General features: G+C 40.0%; 1 protein-coding gene across 1 annotated transcript; it reads right to left on the bottom strand.

Annotated features, from left to right (window-relative positions):
- Positions 1–5,205: 5,205 nt before the first annotated feature.
- LOC101781697 (3-hydroxyisobutyryl-CoA hydrolase 1) lies at positions 5,206–10,301 on the bottom strand. The gene is made up of 14 exons (XM_004979551.2): positions 10,254–10,301; positions 9,436–9,516; positions 9,136–9,204; positions 8,564–8,627; positions 8,318–8,397; positions 8,149–8,232; positions 7,127–7,211; positions 6,690–6,775; positions 6,265–6,386; positions 6,127–6,187; positions 5,945–6,043; positions 5,735–5,836; positions 5,588–5,629; positions 5,206–5,474 (listed from the first exon to the last, which is right to left on the bottom strand). Exons 1-14 carry the CDS (start codon positions 10,299–10,301, stop codon positions 5,337–5,339), a joined length of 1,161 nt encoding a protein of 386 aa, XP_004979608.1. The 3' UTR covers positions 5,206–5,336.
- Between the last annotated feature and the right edge of the window lie 364 nt (positions 10,302–10,665).

Raw genomic sequence — 10,665 nt, 5'->3', positions numbered from 1 at the left:
GACGAGGATGCTGGAGACGAGGTTCAGAATGTGAAGGACTTAGAATTACTTCAGCAATTACATTTAGGCAATGACAGTGATGATGACATTCCTCCTTCGGAGCACGAGCATTATTATATCGACACACGTGATAGCGATGATGAGACTTATGATCCAGCTAATCCGGATCACGATGATTATTTCTAATACATGTGTGTTCTGTACTAATTGATTTATTATTTGTCATACCATGTTATTTTCTAAGTATGTTTTCTTTATTTTGCATCTCTTTCTAAGTACGTTTTGTTTATCTGTGCTAATTGGTTTACTCTTTTTAATTGCAGTTGATTGAACAATGGTAGGCGGTGTGCGGAGGGTAATGTTGCTTTACGTTAGATTGACCGATGCTGCTCAAGGGTCCGATGCAACTCAGGAGTTCGGTAGGGGTCGAGGGAGGGGTGGAGGCAGGGGTCGAGGGGAGGGTGGAGGCAGGCGTCGAGGAAAGGCTCGAGCAAGGTCACCGTCGCCTGTAGCTTCGTCATCATCATTGTCGTCTGAGGAGGAGATACCTTCCGTGCACGCCTCTGGTGTCGAGGAGGAGGTACCAGTGGAGCAGGACCAGGTGGAGGAGGAGGCAGGGGTTCCGGTTCCTTTGGTTTGTCGAGTGTCTTGTTACGAGGTCCCTCGACCCTCCCGAGGCGACCGATACCTCTTGAGAGACATCTGGTTATTTCACCATCTGGGAAAAGGTAAGTAACTTTAGATGTTATCACTAATTTTTCGTTTGATATGTTGAAAATTACAAATTTATCTTAATCACTTGGGCAGGGCTTTTACGAAGGTCGTTGGAGGTGATCACGCACGCCATCCCAACAACATCCTTGGTCTTTTGTGCAAGCTACACTTCGCTGGCTTGGTGGATGTCAATGGAAGGACGGAGCCGGCCTACACGTGGGAGCACTACGTCGCCACCCGCAACGCCCTTGATCAGGATGGTAGGGTATTCTCTAAGAAGGCGGAGTGGGTCAAGGCCGAGCTGTGGGTAAGTCTTCCTCGCACTACATTGCTCAATACATCGCATTCACTGGACATTCTTCAAATAATGACTGCATCCATCGTGTCTATATGCAGGACTTCTTCAGATGCCAGGAGGGATACGAGGCCAGGGTGGCTACTGTGGCTCACAAAGCCGCCAAGAAACTCATGAAGGACATGCACTATGAGGCGCGCGTCCAGGACATCATCGACGACTACGCTAGCTACAGAAGGATGAGGATCACTAAAATTAAGGCAAGAACCATGAAGCTGACCCGGGATCAATACTTGCAAGTAAATATAGAACATTAGTACTTATTTTTATATTGATTACACTTAATTTCATCTTCTTATATGTCATACACTTCATGATGTAGATGCCTTCATGTTCTTAGAAATGTTAACGAGTCTCTGCTGTGGTAAAATTTTACATATAAGGCATATGCAGTTTTTTTGTGCTAGTGGTCGGCAATCTGCACTGACTCTTCAAACTTGAGTTGATGTGTTATTCTGCCCACTATTGAGGCTCCGTTGAACTCCTTGCCCAAGACTTCAATCAAAGCTTGGACTCAGTATTAATTCCATTGTAAGGTCTGGTAGGTAGGTTCAAATCTTCGCACCATGGATCATCCATTCTTGAGAAATATTGTTCAACTGCCTCGTCATCCACTTGTTCCAACCTTGGAGGCATCCACTGCAAAGTACCCCCATAAAAACCATCACCATCATCCAAAGGTTATTTTAGATAAAATAAGCTGTTCGAAATAAATTTTGATCCGAATATGCTAAATATGAAATTATCCTAACCCTTGGGTTTTGATCTTTATCTATCAGTAAAGCTCTGCTTCCCTGCAATAGGAATTGGATATTAGGTATATAGTCCTTGGCCTGCAAGGATGAGGAAGTAGAGAGATCTTGAATGAGAATGAAAAGTGTTGAAGATGTTGATATTTACCTCATAGAAGTCTTTTCTGAAGTCACCTTGCAGGACATGGCAAACTATCCTATATTCTCGACGCAAGCACTCCCCAATAGTTTCTGTTCTCCCTTCTCTTATCTTAAATCAAAGATACAAAAACAAACAATGAACCAACTATTTTCTTGTGGACACTACTGAGGCGGTAGACTAATTATATATAAATATGAGGTGCTTTGTGTTGGATACCGATCTCAGGGAGATTTTTAGACTGGTAGGAGAAGCCTTTTTCAAGGACTGGATTGTCACAACCACCCATTCATCAGCCAAATTTGAGGCCACTTGCTCCTGACATAATAGATATTTATTAATTTTGTGGACAGAACAGGTGAACCCATAGATATAGCTGCAGTTACTGTTATAAAACTCACAAGAGCCGATATAATTTCTTCAACTGTCCTTTTGGAAAAGCATTGACAAGCAGTGATGCTGGACAAGCAATGATGTGTTCCCAGAGGCAGAACATAGGGAATGTATGTTTCACTTGGTGTCCAATTTTAAGAAAAAGTTTCATGGCAAGGTTTTTGATGACCACCTTTGGGTGGCATCATACTCATGGAACCCATATTTGTTTGAGAAACATTGGGCTGCAATGGAGGCAGCAAAGCCAAGTGCTACTAATTACCTTAGAAAGTGGCACACTAGGCTGTGGACAAGGAGTCAGTTCTTAACCATTTCCAAGGTTGATTATGTAACCAACAACTTGGTTGAGTTCTTCAACAATTGGATTAAGCACCATAAGTCCTTGAACTTGGATGCCTTAATGGACAAATTAAGGCAAATGCTTATGATCAAGTGGAACCAAAGGAAGAAAAAAAATAGCAATGAAGTTAGATGGCTTGATTTTGCCCCACATAATTAAGAAGCTGAATGAAATGAGTAGAGAATTAAACTTGGAGGTGCTTGAATGCTCAGAAGAAGTTGCTGAAGTTACAGCACTGGGGGTACTGGCTTTAGGTTTGTTGTCAACTTGCAAGATAAGACAGTTCATGTAGACAGTGGCAAGTTTCTAGCATTTCTTGCAAACATGCAGTAGCATTTATCACATCACTTCACAATTCTTCTCTAGAGAAGTATGTAGACATGTATTACTCTATTGACAAGTTTAGAGCAGCATATCATCACTTAATCCTTGCTATGACTAACAAATGCCAGTGGCCTAAATCAACACATGGATTCTTCATGCATCCACCTCTATTGAAAGCAACTGTTGGTAGGCCAAAAGCTAAGAGGTACAAAGGTTGTAGTAAGAATAAGAGGAAAAAAGGCCAGCACTAGTGCCCTATTTGTACAGGCTATGGGAATCATTGGCACAACTGCAAGAAAGGTAATCTAGAGGACATTGCTGCTATGATGGCTGTGAGGTACTACACATGCTAACTACTTTATTGTTCATTGCATTTTCCATTTGGCAAAATATAGATTCTAACTACTTCCTTCTTTATCATGCAGAGGACCACCTAAGAAGAAGGCAAAGAAAACCAAAACAGCAGAGTCATCTATTGTGCATTTGGACAATGAAGCACCAACTACTTTTATGTCTTTTCCACCAAGGTTAGCTCATGATTTTGTCACTTTTTTCCGCAACAACCTGCAAGTTTTGAAGCACTTTACTTTTGCCATGTTAGCCAAAATTTGGAGACAAGTACGGAGAGTAAGGATAACCAACTCATTTCTAGTATTGGAGTATCAAAAAGTGAGGAGATTACATCCAAGAAAAAGGCAAATAAGGGCAAATCTAGTTCTGGAGCATCAAAAAGGTAATACACAGATCTAAAAAAATTGATCATACTGCTATTGCTATTTTGTTGCTATTGTTATTTTATTGTCTCTCGTTCAAATCTAGTTCTGACATACACAAGTCAATATCAGATTCAAATGAACCTATGCCTCCTGCTGCTCCAGTCGAGTCAAAGAGCAAAAGGAAAAAGGAGCCTACTAAAAAGAAAACCACCATTTCTATGCTGCCACTGGACAGTCCTGCAATGGGCACAAGTAAAAGGGTGGATCCTGCTAGCACTGCAATGAGCACAAGGAGCAAAAGAAAGCTCAGCCTGTGATCCTCATGTATCTGTGAATTTGGACTCCGCTATGTGTGTGAACTTACATGTATTCGTGAACCTTTTTATCTGTGAATCTTTGTTTGTGAACATGCATGTGAATTTGAACTCCTCTGTGAACTTGCATATATATGTGAACCACTTTGTGTTTGAAGTTAATCTGATGCTAGTCTGTGAACTTCCTGTATCATGTGTCATCATCATGCTACGTAAATGTTGAAAAAAAATGTTGTATACAGGTGTTAGAAATCATGCTGCGTGCAGCCACAAAAATGAGGATGAGGGAAAAAAACGGCAGCCAGGCAGCCAGTATGCATGCGCCCAGCCAGAAAAGATTAGAAAAAAAAGGCACCCAGTCGCATGCATGCGCTCAGCCAGGAAAAATGAGGCAGAAAAAAAAACGGCAGCCACTCGCATGCATGCGCCCAGGGGCAGGAAAATGAGGGGAAAAAAATGGCAGCTGCATGCGCCCGCGCGATCTGCATGCGCTGCATGCATGCGCCAGCGAGTCTGCATGCGTTAGGGGCAAAATGGTCTTTTTAACCGGCACTTAACGCCGATAGCTAACGGAATGGACCGCGGTGTTATATTAGGGATGAAAGTTGGAGTGAGTGTCAAATAAGGAAGGAAGAAAATTTTAGAGCCAAAAAAGAAACGACTCATTTTCCCAGTGTCAAATAAGCAATTTTCTCTTTTCATAACACCAGTTTATCTAGTGGTGGGGTCCACACACCGCTCTAGGACAAGGCAGGTACCATTGCTGCACGGATGGTCTGTCCTAGCTGCACGATAGAGTGATGAGAGGACAGCTAAGTGAGAGGGTAAGTCCAGCTAGGGCCAATTTTATCCTATCACATGAATAAAGAAATGAAAAAGTATTGAAATAAATTAGAAAGGCCAAATATGGCATTATGGTGAGAAGATATCATTTGATAATTGTCAAGCATTACGTAGAATGTCATTGTAGTAAAGCCCGCTTTTGATGATAATAGAATCCCAAATTTCTCGTACAAAGCTCGTTGGCTATCACAAAACCGTACGAGGTTACAACAGCAACAAGACAATTGTAATTATTCCGAAACAAGACAATTGTAATTATTCTGAAATGGAAACAACTTCACTTAGAAATGTTAACGAGTCTCTACTGTGGTAAAATTTGACATATAAGGCATATGCAGTTTTATTGTGCTAGTGGTCGGCAATCTGCACTGACTCTTCAAATTTGAGTTGATGTGTTATTCTGACCACTATTGAGGCTTCGTTGAACTCTTTGCCCAAGACTTCAATCAAAGCTTGGACTCAGTATTAGTTCCATTGTAACGTCTGGTAGGTAGGTTCAAATCTTCACACCATGGATCATCCATTCTTGAGAAATATTGTTCAACTGCCTCGTCATCCACTTGTTCCAACCTTGGAGGCATCCACTGCAAAGTACCCCCATAAAAACCATCACCATCATCCAAAGGTTATTTTAGATAAAATAAGCTGTTCGAAATAAATTTTGATCCGAATATGCTAAATATGAAATTATCCTAACCCTTGGGTTTTGATCTTTATCTATCAGTAAAGCTCTGCTTCCCTGCAATAGGAATTGGATATTAGGTATATAGTCCTTGGCCTGCAAGGATGACGAAGTAGAGAGATCTTGAATGAAAATGAAAGTGTTGAAGATGTTGGTATTTACCTCATAGAAGTCTTTGCTGAAGTCACCTTGCAGGACATGGCAAACTATCCTATATTCTCGACGCAAGCACTCCCCAATAGTTTCTGTTCTCCCTTCTCTTATCTTAAATCAAAGATACAAAAACAAACAATGAACCAACTATTTTCTTGTGGACACTACTGAGGCGGTAGACTAATTATATATAAATATGAGGTGCTTTGTGTTGGATACCGATCTCAGGGAGATTTTTAGACTGGTAGGAGAAGCCTTTTTCAAGGACTGGATTGTCACAACCACCCATTCATCAGCCAAATTTGAGGCCACTTGCTCCTGACATAATAGATATTTATTAATTTTGTGGACAGAACAGGTGAACCCATAGATATAGCTGCAGTTACTGTTATAAAACTCACAAGAGCCGATATAATTTCTTCAACTGTCCTTTTGGAAAAGCATTTATTGATGATATCCAACCTGGGGAGCACAAGAGAATCAAATTAATGAAATTATGAATCAGGCCATGTTTCAGTCATTCAATTAGAAAGTCTTACCTATTTAAAGAACTGTTTTCTTTCAGTGGAGGCTTTTCAGCAAATTGATTGATAATATCGCACACAGCAGAAGTATTGGACGTATCCAACTTTTTAAGTGATTCTTCCAGCAATACCAGCCTCTGGGGAATAAAGATAAGTATTTACTAGGAGTTATAGACTAATGTAGATATAGTACATACACAACCGTATTAATGATGCCGGCCAACAAATATTAAGAGCATACAAAGACTATATCAATAAGGTTAGGATCTATGCAGCATGTTCCAGTAATAACCATAAATGTAATTAGAGGAAATATCATATCTGAAAGCAAAAATTGACAGCTATAGTAGTTGTTGTTTTGTGTTCCAAGAATATATAGAGAATTGAAGGGGGTGCTTGTTGATGCTCTCGGTTAAAAATGAAGTTACAAGTGAACCTACATTTGACCGGACAAAATGAGTTGCTAGACCGCATGCAAGCATTTCCGCACCATCCAATCTGGCACCAGCAAGAGCAACATACTCTCCTGGACAAAGACATGATAACTGTTTAGTGAACAAGATCCCCAAAGCTACCTTTGCCATCAACTAGAAGGCTGACCACACTCAGTACAAATCAAATAAAACCAGAATTTGGTAACTCTTTGTTTCTTTATGAGATTATATCTCCAGAATCTCTTCCATGCTAACATAGATCATTTGCATGAAGCACACTTGCTAGAAATAAATTAAGCGCATGGAAATTCTAAAATTGCAAAGGAGAATATGAGGGTGCATAATATTGAAGGGCTACAAGTAGTATCCAGCAATATTAAATACATGGCAAGGACATGGCTACACGTAATTCAACTGAATAACGGAAAGAGATATAAGCTAACCATAGAACCCGGGTAGCCTAGACAGAAAATATGAGGCCCCTACATCTGGAAAGAGACCCAGAGCTGTTTCTGGCATTGCAAAAACCTGCATGAATACAATATTTGAAATGTAAATGATAAAGATTTTGGCACTTGAAATTATTCTGATTTTCTAACAAAAAGCAAGCAACTCCATAATATTCCAAATGTGTAGAATAACTGCAAGAACCGATCAAGCTCACAAAAGGGAAGTTTTTGTTTAATAACTGAATGTATGAAACCTAGTCCCAAAAACATTCTTGCCTAATATTCATCAGAAAGGGAAGTTAAAAGCTGTGCTGAATAATTACACAAAATCGCTCATGTGGATGCATTGTTCTTCAACCTAGAGAAATAATATGCCAATATGGGTATGTTTTGGGAAAACGCTATTAGTTCTGTCATTTCGAATTTTATTTATGACTTTAAGATCCTAAAAAGCATATTTTGTAGGCAGTGCACCTTATGTGACATTTATGGGTATCATGCAGTACCATCACGTGACATTTATGACAAAATATAATTTTCAGGGTACTAAAGTCATAAATAAATTTGAAAAGATAGAACTATAAGTTTTGTGCAAAATTAAATATGGGTATGTTTTGTGCAAAAGTTATTAGTTCTATCTTTTAAAATTTTATTTATGACATTTATGGGTATGCTTCTAGAACTTAGAATGTGACATTTATGTACTATCATGTAGTACTAGAGAGAACACATTTAGAATTCCAACTTAAATTATATTGGAGGGTAAGTTCAAAAAACATATCTCAGTCACACTACAGTTATATAGTATCTCACTTGGAAACATAAACACTTAACACCACCAAATTCTATATTGTATGGGACAACATTCAGATGGACCTTATACAAGTAGATCTCTTGCTGCCTCATGGCATGCAAACTTTGTGCGTCGTAAGTTTGTAATGACAGCCTATCTTGAATAGATAAGTAATAGTGGAAGAAAAATATCACTTGATCTGAGTTTGGTTTGTAGCATATACCGTCTTATCAGTGGCAACTCGAAATCTTCCATGTAAAGAAACACCAGCACCTCCACCCATGACAATTCCAGTTAGAAGAGAAACCTACAGTTAAATTGTCTAGCCTTTAGAGGCAAGGAACAGAAAAATGAATAACTGCAATGAATAACAATGAACGGATGCAGCTCACCTGCGGTTTGGTATAAGTTGCAATTATGTAATCTAACGAATACTGATTTCTGAAGAAATCGGCACCCCATTTCCAGCCCTCTAATTTAAGAATTAAAAACAGAGCATAATTAACAAGACACGTGGAACAAAATTAGATCCATATGTAACATGTAACATGGATATAGAAGACAATGCAAAATATGTAAAGAAATCAGCTTTGGATATTAGATACCACAGAGACAGACCAAAGCTGTAATGTAATTACCATTATGGATAGACCGGATAGTTGCAGTGACATCACCTCCAGCGCAAAATGCTCTTCCTTTCCCCTAAGAGCAAGATTCATTACAATGACAAACAATAAGATCAATAGAAGGAATCTAGGCAATAAACTGAATAAAGAGATAGTGGTTATCATATCAACCTAAAAGTAAGAGTTAACTAAAGGAAAATGCTAAACAAACTAAATCAAAGGGGAGAGAAAAACAGCAAGTTAAAGTAGCTCTGTCGAACCTGTGAAGGTTTTCTAAGAAGTGAAGATAATTAGATCTATAGAATACAAGAAGTTATATTTACAAATACCATTTCCTGTAGCATTGATTTAGAGATGATTGGGCAAAATTTTCCCATGACTGGCTTGCTACTCGGTAATGTCATGGGCGCGTGCGCACAAACAAGTTATTAAGTTGCATGCACCGATAGTTCAACCAAAAACCTAAAAGCTGATTCAGAAAGGTGGCATCGCCTGTACTTCAACACTAATATACATATAAAATCCAATTTAGAACACTTTAAATATATAGTTAGTGAAAATATAAACATACTGGTATCAGATACCTTCATAATCAACAATTTAACTCCATCTTCTTCCTCATACGCAACGAAACACCTCAAGAGTCCCTTGATCTGCAACATAGATGATGAACAATCATCCTGTCCCCACTATTCTAAATGTAAATCTGGGTACTGTGTATTATGCTAAAGGCTTCTCTTTTTATTAAGCATTTTTGCCTATTTTAACTGTGTGTGCTTTTGCTGCAAGTGCAACCATTGAAACAAGAAACAGCTAAAGCATCTCTTGATGTGGAGGCTCGAATGTTTCTATTCCATTATCTAAAAAAGAGAGCTCTTACATACCATTGCGGAGGACAGTGCATTCAACTGCTTTGGCCGGTTCAAAATCAGTGTCCGTGTAGACCCATTTTCTTCTACCAAAAGCTGGCAAATTATAGAGGATAGGAAAAAAAATGTTTTCAGCTCTTGTAGAAAGAACATCAAATGGTTGTGGTACAGCAAGTTGACCAGTGCATAATTGCACAATACAGTTTGCAGTAATGATACAGCTCACAAGACCGTGGTGTGTGAATTGTTTTCTAAACATATTCCAGCGTCATCATCATGATTCGCAAATCACAGCTTCTAGAAACCTCGCCAACCTGATTGAATCTCGGAACTTAAGTATGGACAGGGCAAATAAAGAATTGATTAACGAAGGCATTACAACCTGACTAGCTCCTTGACTGAGGGCTACATAGATCCTCTTTGGTAGGATTTTGGCTTCTTTGGCTTGTGGTGAAAGAAAAAAGTAGCTTCGCCAGCTGCTATTTCATTTGGAGAAGCCGTTTGCTTGTATTTCTTTTGAGCAGAAGCAGTCACAAACGGCGGCCCGCGCCATAGTCATCGTTGCAGGATCTTTAAATCCTTTAAGCCTAACTATCCATTCCCGGGCTGCTATTTCCATAAATCAGGAAGCACGCAATGATCAAGAGCAACCAGCGCAATTAGTCTAGCTAGCAGCAACTGATCAGGCAGCATCATCTTCAGGGTAACACAAAACTCGTTCGATAAACGTGGAGCAATCAAGCGAGCGAGCTAGAGCGGCATGTGTACAGCAGATGCAGTCATGCAGAGACGAAGGAGAAGCAATAACGGTAGGTGACACGGACAGGGCAGACCTGGTCGGCCTCTGCACCCCCAGTGCTTTCGGGACGCAGCGAGGCCATCTCTCTTCCTTCTTCCTCGCGCGGGCAAAGCAAACGTCTGGAGGCCGGCGCCGACACCGAACACCGGTAGCACTACTCTCACACTCACTCTGAAACACACCCTTACAGAGCACAGAGGAGAGGAGCCAATGCTTGCTAGTGCTGGACTTGCTGGTGCTTTTGCTCAGGCTTCTTCCATTCGTACTTATAGGGAGAAGCAGAACACTATGGCGTGTATGGCCTTCCCATCCGATCCTAATGTGTGTTCATAGCTCAGCACAGCTATAGTTTTGCATGCCTTATTTTCTAAGGAACTGCACGAGACAGCAGCATGTTACTATTGACGAAGCGTAAAGAATACAAGACATTACGTGAAGACGCACAA

The sequence above is a fragment of the Setaria italica genome, chromosome VIII (genome assembly GCF_000263155.2).
Source record: "Setaria italica strain Yugu1 chromosome VIII, Setaria_italica_v2.0, whole genome shotgun sequence".
Classification (NCBI taxonomy): Eukaryota; Viridiplantae; Streptophyta; class Magnoliopsida; order Poales; family Poaceae; genus Setaria; species Setaria italica.
Note: the sequence above shows the minus strand (reverse complement) of the source record. Positions and strands in the feature narration are given on the sequence as shown.

Coding starts and splice junctions, on each gene's coding strand:
- LOC101781697 (XM_004979551.2), bottom strand. CDS start 10,301: ATGGCCTCGCTGCGTCCCGAAAGCACTGGGGGTGCAGAGGCCGACCAG. Junction 9,205..9,435: donor ATGCACTGTCCTCCGCAATG/GTATGTAAGAGC, acceptor TCTATGTTGCAG/ATCAAGGGACTCTTGAGGTG. Junction 5,475..5,587: donor ATAAAGATCAAAACCCAAGG/GTTAGGATAATT, acceptor GGTACTTTGCAG/TGGATGCCTCCAAGGTTGGA.